Genomic DNA, 21,679 nt, shown 5'->3' with positions numbered 1-21,679 from the left:
AGTGCTGGTTTTCAGTTACCTTATAAATAAACAGAATTTGTGACTCAGGGTCCATAGTTGATTCCATCGAATGGAGTGACTTAGGAGAAAGCAAATAAACTGTTAAGACAAAGCAGTGATGTCTAACTCAAATAGGGGTTGCCAAGCCGTACATAAGAATCTCTATATGCATATGTTGACTTAAAAAAATCACATTAACATTACTTATTTTCTTTTACATTTTTATTTTTAAAATATTTATCAATTACATATTAATCTAATTTGGGTTGCCAGCTGGAGTAGAAGGCACTTTGCAGATCCTGGTTCTAAGTCTCTTTGAAAGAGTAATTTAGAGCAATGAGCCAGTTGGGTATGCATTTTCAGAGAAGTCTGCTTTATTAAGCATCAGGGAAGATTGTCCCTGATAAGAATATCTTATCAGTTTGTTGTTTTTTATTTCATATAAATCTAGGGCATTCTGGGCCCAAGGGTAAACCTCCTCCTCTTCTAGCAGTACCCTCTAAAAGACCTGGTCTCCTGGGATATGCACCACACCAGCCTGCAAAGCGTCCAATGATGTGGGAGAAACCAGCCCTTTTGCCAACACCAATAGGTGAGTTGGGTTGCAGATATTATGCTTTAAAATAAATGCTTTAATAACCATTTCCCAGTAAGTATACTTTATAGTTCTTCCTGTCTAGAAGTATGTGTCAGGGTTTTATAACACAAACCTTTCTCCTGACACTGAATTGCCATTTCAGGATTGTGTCAAGTCACCTTTTGAACCAAAATAGATAAATTTCCTCTAATGCATATATAATTGTGGTTTCAGGATAAAAGTTATGTACTTAAAAATAGTAGCAAGGAAAAGAACATACAGTAATTATGCTCGTTACCTCTGTCTCTCTGTAATCAAAATAATCTGGGATCATAGATTTAGAACAGCTGGAAAGGGCTCTTATGAGAACATAGAGTCCAACCCCCTTGTTTTGTAGCTGAGTAAATTGAGGCTGAGAGAGAGTTTTACGTGACTTGCTCAGGATCACTCACATACTAAGTGTGTGAGGTAGGATTTGCCCAGTTTATTTCTGTTGTCTTTACTGGATACTTCAGCCCCATTTAAGCTACCTAACATGCTTAGATGGAATTCTGTCAAAAGGAATTCTCTCATACCTTTGGATATAAGATACTGGTTTTCAGTTACCTCATAAATAGATAAACAGAATTTGTGACTCAGGATCTGTAGTTGGTTCCATCGAATGGAGTGACTTAGGAGAAGACAGATAAACTGTTACAACAGGAACAATGATGTCTAACTCAAATAAAGTTAGACTTGCATAATATAACCATGTTTGTAATATGCAGGAAGACTGAACTTTTCTTCTTAAATGTTGAGAAGAAAGATAGTTGAGAGCTGAAGTAAACTGAAGGAAATGACCACAGAAACCATTTCTGTCATCAGTTCCCAATGACCATGGTATAGTGTTTTTATGGGAATAATATTTTCTGTCACTTGCACATTGTGAGGATTGTTGGCATTGTTAGACATTGATTAATTGAAATAGATTTTTGAATTATTGTCTACAGTCAAGTTGCTGTTATGTGTTTTCATCTTATTCCTCTATGATAAAGTTAAATGATAATAAAATATTTTTTAAACACTTTTCCTCTCAAAGAATTTTCTGAAAAGAAGTTTTACCTTATCCTATCTCATTGCTCTCAGAATATCCAGATTAGGATAGATAGCCTACAGTCAAACTTTTTGGCCCTTAGGTAAGCAGATAGAAGAAGTCAAGGCAATAAAAAGACTGTAGAAATTCAGAAGAAAGTTTTTCAAAGTAGTTTGTGGAGGAGGTTGATCTTGAAAGAAGTAAACGATTTGGATTGGAGAAGGGAACATAGAGTTATGGATACAGATTTTAAGTGACTTATTGATAATACAATTTACGTAGTTGAGCCTAGAGCCTGGGTAGCCTGATTCCACATACTTTTGTTTTCCTGAAGTGTTCCTCATGTTTATAAGACTATTTTAGACCCTTTGATGAAAAGTAAAAATAAATGTATGTCTGTTGTCATTCAGACAGAAGAACTTGAATAATCCTTCAAACACTGAAGAATAGTTGCTACTTTTAAAAATCACAAATACACCCTAATTGTCTAGTTTTTAAAACATTACTGAAATCTTTTGTATTTATATTACCTTAATTTTTAAATATATCCCTCCCCTTTGTCAATGAACCACCCTGTAACAAGGCACTTTTTAAAGGAGAAAAATCAGTTCATCAGAATCAGCCCCACATACCTACTATATCTGAGTTGCTGAATAAAATTGCTAGGATCTACTGGGGAAAAAACTTTATTTTCCCATATTCATTTAAATACACACAGTGTTACCACATCTGTAGTTCCCAACTTTGCAAAGAAGGGAGGAGGCGTATTTTCACAACTTTTGTCCAGAGCCAGGCTTGAGCATTGTACCTAATTGCATAATGGATCTATTAGAGCCTATGGAACTGGGGTGACTTAATGTCACCAGTGGTGTGGGCTGATGGGGCTAATGGGTGTGGGAGGCAGACAAGATGGTGGTGTGAGGTCTAGAAGTTAGAGAAGTACTACGATGCAGTAATTGTGTCTTTTTGCTTCCTAGCAGTGCAAACAGTGCAACCTCAACGAGCAGCTAAACCCAAACCTTTTTGAACTAAGGAAACTTCAACTGAGCTGGGAGGAAAATGGCAAGGCATTCCAAGAAGATGGTGTCTTCTGTCTTTCATCACTAATGTCTGTGTGCCAGGCAAGAAACTTTATTGTAGCATACTTTCTGTTATAATCTACATTCCCACGGGAATTTTTTTTAAATTGCGGAGACTGTCACAGGCTAGATGTTTGTGAAAAGTCAGTGTTGTAGATATGTTGGACCTTTAAGTTGTTCCATTACATATATTACACAATAAATTCCTTGTTTTACATATCCCCTTGCTCATTTTTAAACAGTGGTTAGATTTCACCTGTTTGGGGAATATATGGGGAAGGAAGAAGCTTCTTGTTCAGTAGTAGTTGAACAAGCTAGTCAGCCTCTTTTGATTTAAATGGGAGGGGTTGTATAAGGGTAGGGGTGGGTCATAATGGGAATTTTTGTATTGGAATGGAAAGTCTGAGGGGGAAAATCAGCTCAGGGTAGCTGTCTTTTCTAACCTTGAATAAAAAGGAGTTGTTTTTCTTGTGTCTGGGGCCTCTCTTTTTGATTAAACTGTAATACCAGTGTTTACTTGTCTATACCAGATGTTTATTCTTGTGTGGGAAGCACTTTTTACATTAAATTTTTTGTCTTTTGCTTCATTAAAATATGAAATCGTTCTTATGTCTGGACTGACAGCTATTAGATCTAAATACAGATTCTGTTGATGTGACTTAGTTTTCTGTCGTCTTATGAAGTACAGATTACATCTTGTGTGGAACACTTCCGGTAATAACACTCCAGAGTTGTGAAGTGACTGGCTACTCCACCTGTATCAATTGTTAATTTGCAGGGGTTACTAGTTACCAAAACACTTTTCTCAGGTTCCTTTCAAAGTGATAGTCGTCTTTCAGAGGAGCTATTTCTTCAAAGTATTTTAGCCCTTTAGTATAAATATATATCAACTTTCACTTTTTAAGTTGCTAAATAAATCACTAGCAGATACTGGGGAAAAGACTTTATTTTCCCATATTCATTTAAATAATTTAATAGAATAAAATTACAGCAGTAACTTCTGTTGGGATTTGGAAAATAGTGTGTAGATTTGTTAAAAGCACAATTTTTTTATCTGGGTTTTGATTTCCAATTACAGTACTATAGGTTTTGAGCCATTTCTAAATACTCACTAATTTAGTTCCAGCCAATAAAAATGTGGAATGATTTCCTTACTTCAGATACAGTTGAGGATGAAACTCAGTGTCTCAAAAGTGGTATTAGCGTTGAAAACATTTACTGTGGCCAAAGGATCATTTCCACAAAGTCTTAAGTGAGCAAGCAGAACTATTATTAGTTAACAGGTGGAGAATGGGTACATAGATTTTCTTCCCCATGACTTTTTAATAGGTAATTCAGTGTTTGAAAAAAGACTCCTGTTTATCCAACATAATTGATTGGTCTTGCTAACCAACGGTGTCTTATACAGATTGACAGTTTTAATAAAATTTCTATAATAGAATAAAATATTCCTAACAGTGAAGGAAGATTGAACATAATTTAATTTTTGATGATTCAGAAGGTAAATTTATTTGCTAAAGTTCATTTTAGGCTGTAAAACATCACTTCTGTGTAGCCTGTAAGGGAATGTAGCTGAATACTGTTGTTGAGATTTAATTTTTTTCTAGAGCTGATAACATTCCTTCTGTAGGGGAGGTTTGGTTAGGAAGGCTGCTTTAATGTTGAGAGTGAGATGGATGATCACCCATGCTAGATCAAGGTGTTGGTCTGAATATGGGCTACCTTCACATATAGTTTAACACCTCCCCCCCTTTTCTTTTGAAGGGAAAAAATAAAGACAAAAGTAAATTAAATTAAATCACTAAAAAAGAATTACATCAAATACTCAAATGGATTTGTGATCTCATCTATGTGGATATTCCCTCAAAAAATATAGATGCCTGCCATTTAGATCTTTGTCCTTGACTCTTCAGAGATTTGCCACAGGACGTCCGCCCAGTGATTTGGAGACTGACTTTGCTCTCTAGAAATCATGAGAATACCAGTGGACATATGGATTGTCGTTTGGTCATTCTTCCCCTCACCACATGACCACCTCATCTTTTTTTAGTATCTAAAACATCCTAAACATACATTCATTAATGACATTCTGTGATCTTGCTCATCTTTATAGTTCCTTTTTTGTTAGGAGTTATAGCTCATCATACCCTTTGGGTGATGGATGATGATTTTTAATTTTTTGGAGAACCTAGTGTAATCATGGGTAGAATGGTGGGTTTTATTTTTAATATGAACCTTTCTTCCAGGAAAAAGTTTAAGGTCATTAAAATAGTTTTGCAATTAAAGCAAGAGCTTGTTTTGTTTAATTCTGGGCCTACCTCATTCATTTGTGATATCCATAATAGGCATTCCACCAAACAACTGTGTGAAAAATATACTTCTTATGAGAACTTTTAAAATTTTTTTCTTTTACTTTATGTTAATGTGTTTTAGCCATTTTTATCATCACTGCTTTATTTTTACTACTTTTTTTGTGATTCTTCCCAGTATGCCTACAAACAGATTCCAGCATTATTCTTTTCCACATAGTTAAATGCATTTGCATAGCAGATCCACAAGTATATTAACTCAATCTTATTAAGCTTCTGTTCACTATCTTGGGAAATAGAAAAGAAAGCAAGTTAAGCAGGTCTTTTGAATTAGGGAGAGTTTCCTAAACTAGGATCCATGTACCCCTAATGGATAGATTTCAAAGGATCTAGGAACTCGGCTGGGAAAGAAATCTCATATTCATTTTCACTAACTTTTACCTGAAGTGTGGCATTTCCTCTAATTATATGTGTGGGCAACAAACTTTAGCATTAGCGACTATGGTACTATCACCAATAGAAGTCACAGATTTTCTTATATTTATTACATGACAGTTGTTGCAGATATCTTGAGATATCTTATAATTTATGCTTATTATTGCTTCAAAATTACTGTTTTCATTAGACCTGCCACTAGATTGCATGTGATTTCATTCTTCCAGTGTACAGACACTCATGCAGCATAGCTGGCTAATTACTGGGCAATTCTGTACCTAGTAGCCATCAAACATTAAAGTGTTCTCACGTTGGCAAACCATTTGTGTTGCTTACCATTGTTCCTGAGTTTGCAAAACCGGGTAGTTCAGATGTGGTGACGTAGCCTTTTGTAACACTAATAGATACATAAACGTGCTATAGGCCAGCTAAGTTCTGACACATCTGACAGTTGAGAGAACTGTTGAAGTCTGTGACTTAGGGTATTCAGGATTGTGCCGTGACAGAGGTCATGCACAGTGTTATAAGTTGAGTAAAGAGTTTATTTCTTTTATTTGCTTATCTCTTCCTCGTGTTAGGAAATAAAGTCATGCACAATGCGGTAGGTTGTACGAGTGTTGTTCGGTGTTATTCTTTGAAAATACTGTTCATTTAAACAATTAATTGGCAGGAAAACTTGAATGTCAGAAATGAGAATTATTATCTCTAGGAAGACACAGAAAGCTATAGAATGGATGAACTTTTAAGTGCAACAATACTGAATTCCAGGAAGGACATGACTCTTGAGCCACCACTGTAATCTGCTTATCAAAGGCTTAAAATTTAATCCAGTAAATGTTAAAACCTACCTTACTTTATTTGTCATACAGATTTCTTGTATAGCTTACACTTACCATACAAGTTATTTATTTCTATTCAGATTTTTCAAATGATTTAAAAAACAAAAATATTATTTAAAAAATCAAATTAAGCAGTGAGGCATAAATGCCACAGGTTTTTGTGTAGCACTAAAATATGAAACAAGCCTAACCAAATGGAGTAGATACAGATTCTTTTCATTCAAAGAAAACTCAATTCAAAAGAGATGGGACACTTCTAAAACTTGGATTTGCCATTTCACAAAAAAGTGTATGTGAAATAATACCCTATAAAGTTGCTTAACTGACCAGCCAAACAAAAGAAACTCCCTTCTTTTCCTCCTTTCCCTCCCTCAATCACTATTGAAGATGCTTTAATCAAGAAATATGCTCTGGAAATGGGCAAATGATATTATTTGTTCTTGCCTCATGGATATTTCCTTTAACGTTTTGAAGCAAAGCATTGAGGAATTGGCAAGCTCACCGTTTCCCTTTGGTTTGCAGCCGGATGAAACTATGGACATTTCTCAGTGTCCTCCAACAAACCCTAAAGATCTGTAACAATTGTAAAAGTCACTCAATCAAAAAGTCGGTCTTAGGAACGTTGCATTTTTTTCATGCAAACTTGTTTATTTTCAGTTCTCAACATTTACTTCCACAAAATTTTGAATTTCAAATTTTCTCCCCATCTCCCCCCTTCCCCCACCTCACAACAGCATATATTCTGATTGCCCTTTCTTCCAGTCTGCCCTGCCTTCTATCACCCCCCTCCCTTCCCCTTATCTTCTTCCCTTCTATTTTCCTGTAGGGTAAGATAGATTTCTATACTCCATTACCTATATATTTTATTTCCTAGTTGCATGTAAAAACTTCTAACATTAATTTTTAAAGCTTTGGACTTCCACATTCTCCCCCTTCCCCTCTCCCCACCCACCCTCTTTGAGAAGGCAAGCAAGGTATAAAGGTATAAAGTTTATACATGTGTGGTCAGGCAAAACACTTCTATAACAGTGATGTTGTGAAAGACTACGTATATTTCCCTCTATCCTGTTCTGCCCTCCATTTATTCAATTCTCTCCTTTGACCTGTCCCTCTAGCAAAGTGTTTGCTTCTGTTTACCCCTTCCCCCAATTTACTGTCCCCTTCCCCCTGCTTTCCTGTAGGTTAAGATAAACTTCCATCCCCAATTGAGTGTGTGTATCATTCCCTCCTGAAGCCAAATCCAATGAAAGGAAAGCTCACTTTTTCCTCTCATCTTCCCCTTCTTCCCTTCCATTATAAAATCTCTTTCTTGCCTCTTTTATGTAAGATGATTAACTACACTCTACCTCTCCCTTTCTCAATTTCCTAGCACATTCCTCTCAACCCTTAATTTTCTTTTGTAGATACCATCCCTTCACGTTCAGCTCACCCTGATACCAATTCATATTTTTCTTGGAGGCTTTGGCTTTGTTGTCTTCTGCCTGTGTGTTTTCATTTTCCTTATGATATAAGAAAAAAACCTCTTCACTGAGAAAGTAAGAATCTGTAGTCTGTTTTTTTTATTCCATTTGCTCATTTTCCCAGCCAGTTCCTTGCTTTGTTATGTGGAGGGCTCCAAAAGCAGCCTCAGCTTCAGCAGGGGCTGCAGCCGCCCTGGGTCTGGGGTAGGGCCAGGACTTACCCTTCTTCCCTCTCAGCCATGTGAGAGACCTTTGCCACTGATCTTTGAAACTGTCTTTAGTGTTTGTGGGTTGAGAAGTCAGGAATCCACAGCAGTCACCAACGATTCTGTCCCCTAAGGCCTGCTATTGCTCAGTCCATGCCAAACTGCTGTGCTCTGCTCCTAACCTTTCCCATTAACCTTCCAGATTGTCTTGAACTGGAAATTTGCTTCAGTCTGTCATTTTGTGACTTCTGCTCCTCTAGAATTTGTTTAGAGTCATTTTTTACAGGTTTTTGGAGGGGTTTGGGGAGAGAGCTGTAGCAGGTCCCTGCTTCTACTCCGCCATCTTGGCTCCACCCTGCAACGTTGCATTTTTAAAACACTTTGTGAAGAAAGAGTAGAATATGAAGTGCTTCTTTACCAAGCAGAAGTTTGCTGACTTTCAAGAGGATAAGCCTTAAAGTGCTTGTTTAAATTAAGGACAGAAGTCTTACTTTTTCTAAAAGAAAAAGCAAATCTACTAGGGAAACACTCTGGAAAAAAAGTATTTTATTTGGCTCTCCCTGGTAGATATTTTTCAACTGTAGGAATGAGATAAATTTTTCAATTGAAGCTACTAAAGTTACTATTACAGATGCTATTGAAAAATTGTAAGCTTTCTCAGCTAAGCTGCTGATAGGCAAGAAAAGTTGTTCAGTTGTGTCCAACTCTGTGATACTATTTGGGGTTTTCTTGGCAAATATCTAGAATGGTTTGCAATTTCTGTCTCCAGCTCATTTTTACAGACGAGGAAACTGAGGCAAACAGTGACTTGCCTGGAGTCACACACCTAAGTGTCTGAGGCCACATTTGAGCTCAGGTCTTCCTGATTCCAGGCTTGGCAAACTTTCCATCCACTGTACCACCTAGCTGCTGCTAGGGCAGTGTGTAATATTGCATTCCAGAGATGCAGATAGGAGTGAGAGGGCCCATGTCTGAAGAACAGAAAGGTGCTTGTTTGGATGGATTTTGGAGTTCATAGTGAAAATTGAAACTGAAAGGTGGGATGAAGCCAGGTTGTGAGGGACTTTAAAAGCTAAACTGGACTTTGCCCCTATTTAATCCTAGGGGCAAGAGGAAGTCATTAAAGTTAACCAAGGAGGGAAAATGAGACCAGATTTAGGCTTAAGGAAAATCACTTTGGCAGCTGTGTAGAAAATTGACTAAAATGAGGAGAGCTACATATCTAGGCAAGAGAGTGCATTTAGGGTTAGAGAGGTGAGAGTATATTGGTAATGTCTTCAACCGAAATGGAGATATTTGAAGGAAAGATCATACATTCTGTTTTGTGCACAATGAGTTTGAGATAAGCAGTTGGTGATGTGAGATAGGCTCAGAGGAGAAATGGGGCTGGATACGTAGAACTATATGAACCATCTGCAAAAAGGTTTTAATTAAATCTTCATGAGCTCATGAGAACACAAAAGAAAGCTTAAAGAGAAGAAGGGAGGGCTCAGAACAGGGCCTGAAGGAGTACTCACAGTTAGGGACATTGTATGGATGAGAAGTGAACCAGCAACAGAAACTGTAGTGCTTAGTTAGGCCAGGAGCGAATAGTGCTGTGAAAATCCAGAGAGAGGAGATCATTTAAGAAGAAAGCTTGTACAACAGTCAAATAGTGAAGAGGTTTTTAAAAAAAAAGGTGACAAGAGATCATTAGTAATGGCACAGTATTTGGGTTATGTGATCAACTTAAAAGTCACATTGCTAAGGACTGGGAAGAAAATTCAGAGGGGAAGACTTAGTCTAGACAGCTTTTCCTAATAATTTGGCTAAGAAACTGAGGAGAGCTATATCTGATGAGGGTTTTTAGTTTTGTGTTATTAGGGTGGGGAAGATCGATGAAATACAAAGATAAATAAGTTTTGGTTCCTGCCCTTAATGGGAACATTATGCAGTCCTGTTCCTCAAGTAGTCTACAGACTCCCTGTAGATAGGGAACAGTCTTACTTAGATAGCTCCTTAGTTTCCGCAGAGCTTTGTGAGAGGGTTTAGTGGTTGCTTGTTTAGATAGGTAGGCCTGCTAAGGTTTAGGACAAAGGGACTCAAGGATATTAAAGATTAACTCTGAATAAATTTATTCTTCCAGCACATAGTAGTGCTCAGTAAATATTTGTTGGTTGATACCAGGATCTTCCTTAATGTGGAAATATTTTGTCAACATATATTCAAAAGTGTGAAAAATAAGGCTCAAGATTTGTAGCAGTCATTTCGTTTGCTCATTTTGCTTACTGTCCTATTTTTAAAACAACTGCTGAGCAAAAGCTTACACATGATTTATTTGTAGAATAAATTTGTTTTAAGTGCTGGCCACTCATCTTTTTTTTTTCAGTTTAGCATTTTCAGTGTTAACTAGTTTATAACTGGTTATTTTAAAATACTAGGGACTGGAGGCACCAACTTAAGCACTAGCCAGGTGGCACAAACTATATTAAAAGGAACTAAGCTCTCCCTTTTAAAAAGATATGGTTGCATGATGCTTTTATTTGCCTAAATATTGGGAGGGGGTTGTAAAATAAAAATAATTTGAATCAGAAATTCTTTACTCACTCTGTGCTCATTTACATATTGTAGACTTTCTGAAGACATTTGAAAAGTAAATTTTTGAATCGTTTTCCTGTCCTCACACCTCTTCTTCTATTATTTAATCAACCTTTAGTACTTTGCTTTTCTAATGGATTATATTCTTATTTAGTTAGACGGTAGCTCTGTTCTAGTAGGAAATGAAATGATCAAGTATTGTCCTAATACTGCTAAAGTTACTTTTGCTATCTTGATTATTTCTCAATATACTTTCAGTTCCGACTGATTTAAATTCTCTATTTTGTTCAGTAGGCCTTTGAACTTCTCTTCAGAGAGTGACTTATAAGACACTGTCAGCTTCAGAAGTCTTGTTCATGAGACAAGATTCGTGTATCTGGTAATAGACAGAGTCTTTCTGGCTACTACTGAGAACTGATAAAAGAGGAAATACTGATTGAACTTAATCTGGTCCTCTAACCTTAAAAGGATTTGAGAAGACCAGGAGAAAATTTGAAAGCTTAGAGACTGAGGTATTAATTAAACTTTAAGGGATCCTACTTTTGGGGGCAACTGTTAAAGATGTTGGACTCAAGTGTCAATTCAGTTCAACAAATAGACATTTGGTCTTTTCTATACTTCTGTGATTAGGAAACATTAAGTCAAGGTCTACAACCTTTGCCTTTTTCCCAGAGATAAAATGTAGTTCTTTTTTTAATCTGTTTCAAGAGCTAGACCATATATTACTCAGTTAGTTGGTTGAATGAGGATGTATAGTATAGTCATTGTTTCCTGGTTAGTTGCCAGACACTAGGGGAAAGGCACAACTGCAGTTAAACTTAGATAATTCCTGTGACACAGTTCAGAGTACATTTAACCCCTTATAGTGGCATATAGCAACACCTGACATTTCAGTAAATTAGGTTTACTACTAGTAGATTTGTCAGTACCTATTGAGTAGTGATTCTGTGCCAAGCCTGTAAAAAGCATTTGCTTAGTGGGCAGCAGGCCAGGAGCTAAAAAACCCTGACTTCAGGGAGGGTATGTTTGTTCCTAAAAGGAGAGGCGTTCAGAAAAAAAAGAGAACAAATAAAAGGAAAACATTAAGAAGTGTATTAGAAATCCTCTGGGCTCTCTTCTTGGAAATCTGTCTAGTCCTTTTTGAGCCAAGGAGTCATAGAATTTCATAGTTGGAAGAGTGGGCTTGATACCCACTTCTTACCTGAACTGGAATCTCATCTATACAAGCATCTTTGACAAAATCTCCATTTGAAAACCTCAAAGGAAAGAGAGTCCATTTTCTCTAGGGGCAACCTAGTCTTTTGGACATTACTAATTAATAGGGAATTTCTCCATATTAAGCTGAAACTTGCCTCTGCAATTTGAATCCTTTGCTCTTACTTCTGCCCTTTGGCTAAGCAGACCAAATCTAAGCTAGCCTGTCAAATACTTGAAGACAATCTGCTGATCTCTCTTCCCTAGGCTAAATATCCTGTGGCCTTTAAACAATCTGTATATAATGTCTGGACTCTTTACTATCCTGATCAACTTCTGTACACACTCTAATTTGTCTCATTCCTAAGAAAGTGATGGTCTGAGCAGTCCCTGCTAACTTTGCTACATTGTATACCAGCTTACAAGGAGAATTATTTTATTGGATAGTCTCTCCCCAACCCTGGTTATTACAGAGTCCCTCAGTGTTCACTGTCTGGGCATAGTGAAAAATCCTTGCTTTTAAAATTTACATATTCATGAATATGGAATTGGATAGGGTGATTGAAATAATTCATTGGATGATTCTTAGATTTATATTTTAGGCTTATTTAAGGACCTAGGTTTTTACAGCTAATTAACAGATGATGAAGTAACAGGACTTGAGTTGGGAAATTAGGACTTGGTTGACTGGAGGACCCCAGGAAATTCTCACTTAGCTCCTGTCCTGAGGAGAGTTATGATAGAGCTGAAAGGACCAAGAAATCATTGCCCACGGCATGATGGAGTACCACAGGTCCTATATCCTAGGCTTTCACTTAAAGGAGAAGCAAAGTCCCTGCACTCTTCTGATTTACATGGGTGGTTTGAGATTTTTTGAATAATACTTCAACCCCTACTGTCATCTTTTCCTCTAGAATGAGTTTGGTTGAATTAATACTTCATCTAAACATTACTTAGAAATAAATTTTGTCACTCATTTGAGAAATCATGCCAGGCTCCATATGGGGGATGGAGTAGGGGGGAGAGACATAAGCCATGCCTTGCCTAAGATGCAAACCAGAAAAATCAGTAAAAGGGGGAAAATAAACATTTTCAATTTCTAAGATTTATATGCAAAAGGCAACTGCTGTTCAAAATATGATTTGCTGTACAGTTCTCTAGGAAATAACATCTTCCACTTATTATCCCCTACAAGTTTTGCTCATTCCTACCCTTTTGCTTTTGTACCTGCCATTGCTATGGGTTAGACTTGAAGGTTGCTTGTCCCCACTTTCTTTCTCCCTCCCCTGTAAATCTGTTCCTTTCTTTAAAACCCAACTCAAAAGTTAGCTCCTTTAAGAAGTTTCTCTTATCTAACTTTACCCCTTTTTGGTGATTCCTTTATCCCATGTCCCCTCATCCCTTGTTTGTGCAGTTTGTTCTACATAATAGTACTCAGTTGGAATTATGGTCTCACTGATGTGGGTATTCTTTCCAAGAATGCAGATTGTAATCTATCCTTGTTGGTCCATCTCACATAACTTGTACATGACTTGGTCACAGGGCATCTACTTGACATTCTGGGGACCTCCCTTGTTTTCTCTTGACAATAGTTACCACTGGAGTACTTGGGCTATTAGTGACTTGTTCTCACCATATGAATATCCTCTTATTTTCCATTTGTACTTTTTGTCAGTGACACCCTTTCCACTTCTTTATATTTCCTTGTTTGTAAGGTATTGGGACCCATTCACTTTCACCAGACACTGCTACATCGCCATTTGGGCAGATCCTCAATTTCAGTTCTTTGAAGACTCAATACTTTGTGATTCACATAAATATAACACTGATAGAATATTACAAAATACTGGGTGGTTGTTTCTGGGAGAAGTTTGGGGTCATTAAAATAACTTTACAGTTTCCCAAAGGCAATCCAGCTTTGTCATCCTCCTCCTTCCCCTCCTTCACTGCTTCACCCTCCCCCTGTTCAATTCTGGGGCCAACTCATTGTCTATTTGCATTATCTATACAAATATAGATAAGATAGATAGAAAGAAATAGATAGATAGATAGAAGGTGGATAAACTCATTCAGTTACATATTATTGTCTGGACAATAGGCATCTTTTTTTAAAAAAATTATTATTAATTTATTTATTTTCAGTTTTCTACAAATCTTTTCCCTCTTTCTTTTCTCCTCCATCCTCCTCCCTCCCTGAGATGGTATGCAATCTTATATGGGTTCTACACATACATTCTTATTAAATGCATTTTCACATTGGTCGTTTTGCATAGAAGAATTAAAATGAATGGGAGAAATCATGAGAAAAACCATAACAAAATAAAACATAATGCAAGAGAAGATATTCTGCTTCATTCTGCTATCCAGTTCCATAGTTCTTTCTCTGGATATGCGGGACATTTTGCCTCAAGAGTCCTTTGGGAATGTTGCATTGCTGTGAAGGGCTTAGTCTACCAGAAAAATTCCTCACACACTGTGGTTGTTACTGTGTACAGTGTTCTCCTGCTTCTGCTCCTTTCACTCGGCGTCGGTTCATATAAGTCCTTCTAGGCCTCTCTGAAGTCTTCCTGTTCATCATTTCTCATAGCACAATAGTGTTCCATTACATTCATATACCACAATTTATTCAGCCATTCCCCAGCTGAAGGGCATCCGCTTGATTTCCAGTTTTTGGCCAACACAAAGAGTGCTGCTATAAATATTTTTGTACATGTGGGACCCTTTCCCATTTTTATGATCTAGTTGGGATACAGTCCTCTAAGCCATATTGCTGAGTGTGCACATTTTTGTAGCCCTTTGGGCATAGTTCCATATTGCTCTCCAGAATGGTTGGATTAGCTCACAGCTCAGCCAACAATGAATTAGTGTTTTAACTCTCCCACATCTTCTCCAACATTTATCATCTTCCTGTTTTGTCTTGTTAGCCAATCTGATAGGTGTGATGTGGTACCTCAGGTCCAGAATATCAAGGGAACTAATGAAAAGACAGTAGACATCCTTAAATTATTTGACTTTTCCTGTATGAATCCTCATTTATGAGATTTTGTCCTGTTCTGGAACTTGATACATTTAGCGTCATGTCATGTTTAGACAAGAGTATCTGGAGGACCTCATCATCTGCAGGAAGTCTTGAACTTTTCTTCTTCTCCTCCAGGACAGTGGCAAAAACTTTTGGTGAGTATGTTTTCCCTTTAAACCTCCCCTGATGTTAATGGTCAGAGGACTTTTGAATAAAGTTACCTGTTTTTTTTAAATTTTCACAGAATTTTGAATGTCTGAAATATTTCTAGAAGATATCTTGTTGGAAGAATTCTTTTAAGTCCGTGATTTATTTTTTTTACCAAACTGAATGCTTATTTATAGGCAAAAACAGGAAGCACAATGGAATCTTATTCTTTATGTTTTTTCAGTGAATTATGTGATGGTGAAGATGCCTACTATGTAGCAATGGTTTTGAAATTCAGCTTGTACCCTTGGAAATGATGCCCTCGATATGCATGTGGGTTATTCTCATAGAAATTGTATATGAATGAGAAGGTAGCCTTATGGGTTAGTAGTTATTGATGGGCTTTTGGTCACCCTTTTTTATTTGACAGCAATAAGATAGAGGATTTTTTTCTACCCTTTGGTGTTTCTATTTCAGATATCTGGAAAACTAGTCGCTTAATATTGTGTTGCCTTCAGCATGGATGTCTTCTTGGTTCACTTGACTCTATCCAGCCATTTGTCCCCTCTTAGCCCTCATTAAGTGTTATTTCTACTTCCACTTTAACACATCAGGGACTGCAGTGTTATAGTCCAAATGTGGTAGCTTCATTGTCCTTGATGGGTATAGAAGCGCTACTGATTTTTTTCCATCTTTCATCTGTTTATTACCCTCCTCTGGTTTCATGCTTATGGACCTTTAGGAAAACTTGGCTTAGTTGGAGTTCCTTACTAAACTTTCTTTAAACTGTATAAATTATTTCTTACCATTTTGTAAAACAGTGCCACTCTTCTATATCCTTCTCTCTAAGACTTTACAAATGAGTTTGTACTCTAAACCAGTATTTCCCTTATAAAACAAGCGAGTGCTGGCTAAGGAAGTTTTTAGGCTTTTTTGGGGGAGAGGTGTGTCTCATTATGGCAATTTATTTACATAGGTCAAATTTCTGTTAGAAATTGTTGTTGTTTCCTGAAATCAATTCCCATTTTTTAGGTGATAATAACTTGTTTAAATAGGTCAGGTTGCAATTGTTTTAATTGTATACCATTTTTCTTATTTTTTTCTCCAAACTTTCCTGGTTTGGTATTCATTTTGAGCTTCACTTTAATAAGAAAGTGATCTCACTGTACTGTACACAGATCAAGGAATGTTTACCACACTAGTAACAAGTTTTTGTCTCTCTATTAACATAATCAGCTCCATTTTTGTAATGCTATTTGGTATTCACTGTGTCAACAAATCACCAACCATTTATTAAGCACTTACTATGTGCTTGGCACTGTGCTAAGCTCTGGGGATAAAAAGAAAGGCTTACCTTCAAGGATGTAACAAACCAGAAGATGTCAGACCCTTCTAATTCCTTTCCTAAGGAAAGTAATAATAATAATTAACATTTATAGATCACCTTTTACAAATATCTCATTTTATCCTCCCAACAACCCTGTCAGGTAGGTGTTATTATCCTCCCCATTTTGTAGATGAGGAAACTGAAGCAGAGTGGGTTGTGACTTGTCTAAAGTCACATAGCTAGTAAGAATCTGGAGCTTTCTTTGAACTTAGGTCTTGGGTTCAGAGTTCTAGGCTGTTTCCATCAGGGTCAAGGTCAGGGTGGTGGTGGTGGGCTTTTTTCTCTCTTCTCTTCTTCCTTTCTCCCCCACTTCCACCCCTTCTCCCCACAAGCACTACTGAAGTTTTTATTAAACATATCTGGACCCCAGCTTAGGATTTTAGCTTTCTAAGACAGGTCAACACCCTTAGAACCACCCTGTTCAGGTCCCTGAGTTTCTTTGGGACTCAACTCAAAGTTCTGAGGTGGGATCAGGGAATTGTTTTGGGACAACATCATTACTTTTGGGCGCTGTCACTTTACCTAATGCTTTTTTTTCAAATCATGAAGAGCACTTCAGAGTTTAGGGTGGAAGAAAAAGGTGCCTAAGTTTGGAACCAGTCTGGGGTGAATCCTTGGAAGGCAGCAGAGGAGGAAGAGAAGCTTATTTCAGTCCTGGAGATTTAGCCTGCTCTTGTTTTGGAACCAATATTCTTTAGTGTGCATGTTCTAAAAACCCCATTGCAAAAATGCCATCCCTGCAACAAAAACCTCTTTTTCTTTAGCTCCCTTCTCCTTTCCATCTTGCATAAGACTGAGGTTCTCTCTCCTCCCCCACCAGGGTGTCATCATCCCTTCTATTCTTGGTACTGGGGAAGAGATGTGTCTATAAGTCTTACAAGTTAGAGTCCCTGAAACTGCCACTCTTCCTTGTACTCCCTCCCCCCAACACTAAAACAAGGAGATGTAGACTTTGGGCTCAAATAGACATGAGGTGCCTCCTTAAATTCTGGAATGATCATTTTGAACAGAACCAGATAGATACAAGTGAGGAGAACTCTTAGATGAAGAAACAAGATGGTAGCCTTGTAAAATGAAAAGAGAGAGGTATGGAAGATGACTTCCAGGTGGGGAGCGACTGTTGGTAAAAATAAAAACAGTCACAGAAGACGGGTCAAAGCAGAGGAAAGCAAAATGGGTTTCCAGTCTAAACAAGGTTTCAGGGCTGACATAAAGTTTCTAAACCACTGGCCAGCCAATGAATAAAACAGACATTTCATCTTCTGTAGCAAGAGAAAACTCTGTGACCCACTTAATAGTAGGACTGCTTGGTCTTCACTGTTCTAAAAGGCATGCCAATTTTAAAAATATAGATACTGTTCTTTCCTCAAGAAGCACAGCAACCACAAGCTGCCTCCCACCCACACAAAAATATCCAGCTTGTGTTGATATTTTCCCCGCTTTGGGATGTGAGCTATGTATGTGTAGAATGCACCCAGAAGCTAGGGCCTGGGAATGGGGCTGGGTACCTTTGTGACACATGCATGTGCCTGTCCATAGGCCCAGGAAAGATTTGTAAATACCAGCTGGTGTTTGATTCCATTTAACTCTTGGGAGGGGACTCTACTATGTTGTTCTCCCCTCCTCCACTTGGGTGTTTTTCAGAGGAGATAGTGCCAAAGGACTTCCTTGAGCACAACCTGCTGGGCTTGCAAGCTGCCTTCTTGTACCTTCTTTCTGTTTGGAATAAAATAGCAGCTCTTAGGCAATGGAGGAGCCAAAAAAACAACACAACACAATAACAAACCCCAAACATTCAAGTATCTGAAAAGTCCAAACTTTTCTCCCTAACTGTCTTAGGGATAAAGAAAATTCTAGTCCCAATTGTTGGAGTTTTTCTAGGACCCATAGTCCTATCGGACCCTCTGGGTCCCACTATACCTATTCTTGTTATGCTTATTAAGCCCAAGGCACTGTGCACCTCAATGGAGATACAAAAATGAAAAATAAAGTTCTTGCCCTCAAACAGCTTACACTCCATGTGTGGATGGGAGGGTAGAGAATACAAGGACAAAAGATTATAGGCATGACACAAAGTAGAATGGAATAGGGTAGCTAGATGGCTCAGTAGATAGAGCACTGGGCCAGGAGTCAGGAAAACTCATCTTCCTGAGTTCAAATATGGCCTCAGACATTTGCTAACAGTGTGACCCTGGGCAAATCACTGCCTCAATTATCTCATCTGTAAAATGAACTAGAGAAGTCCAGCATCTTTACCAGGAAAACCCCAAGTGGGGTTGTGAAGAGTTTGACATCATCAAAATGACTGAAGAACAACCAAAAGAATGGGATAAGGGCAAATGAAAAATCGAGGCAAAATCCTTTAAGGAAATTTGAGGAAAGATTGTTCCCCCCTCTGCCAGCTGAAGTGACTTCCTGACTCTGTCTTGGAGGTGACTTCCACAACCCATTCCTCCCTTCCTAAGCAAAAAGGGACCCAGAACAGAGAGCCCAAGGGAAGGCATGCCTGTGCATGGAAAGTTGGAGATATGGTTGTGGTACAGGCAGAGAGGATAGCTTCTGGATCCCTCTTCTACTTGTGAACATGTTCAAGATTCATAAAGCAAGGATTTGAAGAGAGCTTTTCCAAGGGTTTATCAGTTCTGTTGGTTTGTCTTCTAGGGTAGTTATGGGCTGCCCTTGGGGGTGAATTGGATTCCTGGCCTGGATTTGCAGAGTATAAATCCAAGGATAGGTCTAAGACTGACCAGGAACCTCTGGCCTGGGAGAAACTCAGAACCAGGCCAGGCTGACCGCTCTTCTTGATAGACCCATCCATTATGGATCTATAGGCTTGGGCAAGTGCCAGGCTGGCCTGGGGAAGGTCATCTTGTCCAACCCTTATTTTATATATGAAGAAATTAACACTTGTAACTTGTCACAGATCATTAGTGGCTGAGCTAGGACTTGAAACTAGGTCCTCTGGCTCCAAACCCTGCATTCTTGTTGTTTTAATTAAAATTTTTTTCAAATAATAGGAATTTATTTTATTTCCCTCCTATTTGTTCCCCCTTCCTCCCCCTCCCCCCCCAAATAAAAGTTGGGAAAGAAAAATAAACTCTTGTAACAAACATCTAGTCCTGTAATGGCCACAATCAAAATGCATCTCAGTCTGGATATTTATTCCATAACCTCTCTGTCAGGAGATGGGTAGAATTTTAAGTTTTTGGTCCTTTGGAATCCTGGTTGATCACTCCTGCACTATTTTCCACTGTACCTGAAGTTCTAAGGGGAGACAGACCTTAGACGTTGACCAGCTTTCTCCCTATGGGTTACAAATAAATTTATGTCTACACAAAGGAATGTGAAGAACTCTAAAAGTTAGATCTTACAGCTTAGAAAACCCTTTAAGAAGGGGAAAGGTGATTTAAAAAAAACAAACAAACTGAATTTGCTTCACTATCTACACTTCAATTCACTGCCTAGTTACCCAAGTTCCTAGTTAAGGTGGCCTATATTCACATAGCTTTCAAGGGAAGTGTAGGGATGTCTTTCTCTTGAATTCCATGGGACCATTGGAGGTGGGCAAGTGTGCCTGGATGGTCCAGGGGGACAAAGAAAATGGCCTCATTCACAAGTTATGTAGTTCCTGAGCTGGTCAAAGGAAAAGTCTGTTAGTATCCTGAGAATTCTCTGTCTACCAGAAGGGGGCAGACAGTGACTTAAAAACCCCAAGGCAACAATAGATGCTTGAATTGTGATTGTGAGGGTAATAAAAAAAAATCAGCTTTTAATTTAGAGTGAGAACAATTGTGGCATGATAGTGGAGGAGATTGTGATTGCTATTCTTGCTGTCCTTTGGTTTGAGGAGAAGATAGAATGTCAGGGACAAGAAAGAAAGAACTTGGGTTACTAGAAGCTTCTTTGTATGACCAAGCTAAAATCCATATCTCCCCACCCATGGTTTGTCAACACCACAGGGTGTTTCCAGTTATCTCAAGGGGAGAGGGTGGGGAGGCAGAAATTTAGAAGAAAAAAACTCGACATAGTTAATTTTATTTGTTGTTCCAGGGGGGAAAATAATGCATGCTGAAGAACGTAGCTAGGAGATACAGTGAAACAAAGATAATGAACTTTCAGTGCCCCCCCACCCCCACCCCAGATGATTTGGGAGATCGCTGAACTATTGCCTTTAGTTAAGGGTGTGATATATACATATCACATATGTACATTTACATTTATGTGATTATCTTTTGTTTTTCCATCACCGTAATTTCCAAATATCCCCCCCCCAACCAGAGAGTTATATGTGGGTGACATTGAAAAGAAACGCTAACCAAGAGTGGGGTTGGTGTGGTGGAGGTATGGTAAGCCCCTTTCTCCCATTCCATTCACATTCTGAGCCTTAGGATTCTTACAGGCTGGGAGCACTGGACCTGCTTTCCCCAGTCAAACTAGGCTCAGATGTATTGTCTTTGCTGGAAACTGCCTGGGGCTGAGCCTTTTAGCAGTTTTGTGGTGCATCTGCTTCTGAAAACCTGTCATAAGTTCTCTCTGGATATCTTCCTGCCTTTCTTCCAATCTCAGATTTGTTGCACAAATCTGTTCTTTTGTGGATTAGAAGAGCCAGTTTCCAGTTGTTGGAAATCTTGAAAGACTTGGATGGAGAGATTTAAAAAAAAAAATAATACCCTCCCTTCCCCTTCCTGCCTCCCCTTCTGATCTCTGCAATATTCTATTGACATGGCTAAGGTGAGATGTTCTCTCACAGTTAAAATGCCATTTTATTTGATATTGAGAAGGACAAGTGAATATTTTTAACAAAAGAATTATTAAGAAAAATGAAGCAAATTCATGACCATTCTTCTAGGAGAGAATTATTTGTGCCTACTCAACTAATTCTGTGAGGGTCAGTCAACAAGTACTGAAGTGTCTACCACTTGCCAAGCACAGTGCCAAACACTAGACATACAAAGTGAAAGAAAACGGTCCCTGCTTTCAAGAAACTCATAGTCCAATGGAGACCATATGCAAAAACCAAAAAACAAAGCCCTGTATATAAATAAGATGTATACAAGATAGATTGGAGATAATCAACTGGGAAGGCACCAGCATTAAGGGGGAACAGGAAAGTCTTCTAAGAGGTGAGATTTTAGCTGGGTTGTGAAGGAAACCAGGGAAGCTAGGCAGTGATGAGGAGGGAGAAAAGGCCATTAGATTTGTCAAGTAAGAGACCATTAGTAATTTCAGAGATAGTTTCAGTTAAATAATAGTCAGTGCCAGACCAAATTAAGCAGAGACTGAAAGGAAAGTGGAGGCATCAATTGTAGGTAACCAAAAAAGGGAGGAGAGATTTGGGATGATAACCAGTGAGAATGGAAGGAACCAGTGAAAATTTT

General features: G+C 38.2%; 1 protein-coding gene across 1 annotated transcript in view; it reads left to right on the top strand.

Annotated features, from left to right (window-relative positions):
* The window catches only part of LOC140519298 (nuclear receptor coactivator 5-like), a 33,841-nt gene extending 30,508 nt beyond the window's left edge, over positions 1-3,333 (top strand). The window contains exons 9-10 of the mRNA XM_072632165.1: positions 452-592; positions 2,627-3,333. Coding sequence (XP_072488266.1) covers positions 452-592; positions 2,627-2,676 — 191 coding nt within the window. The 3' untranslated portion in view covers positions 2,677-3,333. The remainder of the gene's footprint in view (positions 1-451; positions 593-2,626) is intronic.
* Positions 3,334-21,679: the final 18,346 nt, after the last annotated feature.

Source organism: Notamacropus eugenii, chromosome 1 (assembly GCF_028372415.1).
Source record: "Notamacropus eugenii isolate mMacEug1 chromosome 1, mMacEug1.pri_v2, whole genome shotgun sequence".
NCBI classification, from domain to species: domain Eukaryota; kingdom Metazoa; phylum Chordata; class Mammalia; order Diprotodontia; family Macropodidae; genus Notamacropus; species Notamacropus eugenii.
Note: the sequence above shows the minus strand (reverse complement) of the source record. Positions and strands in the feature narration are given on the sequence as shown.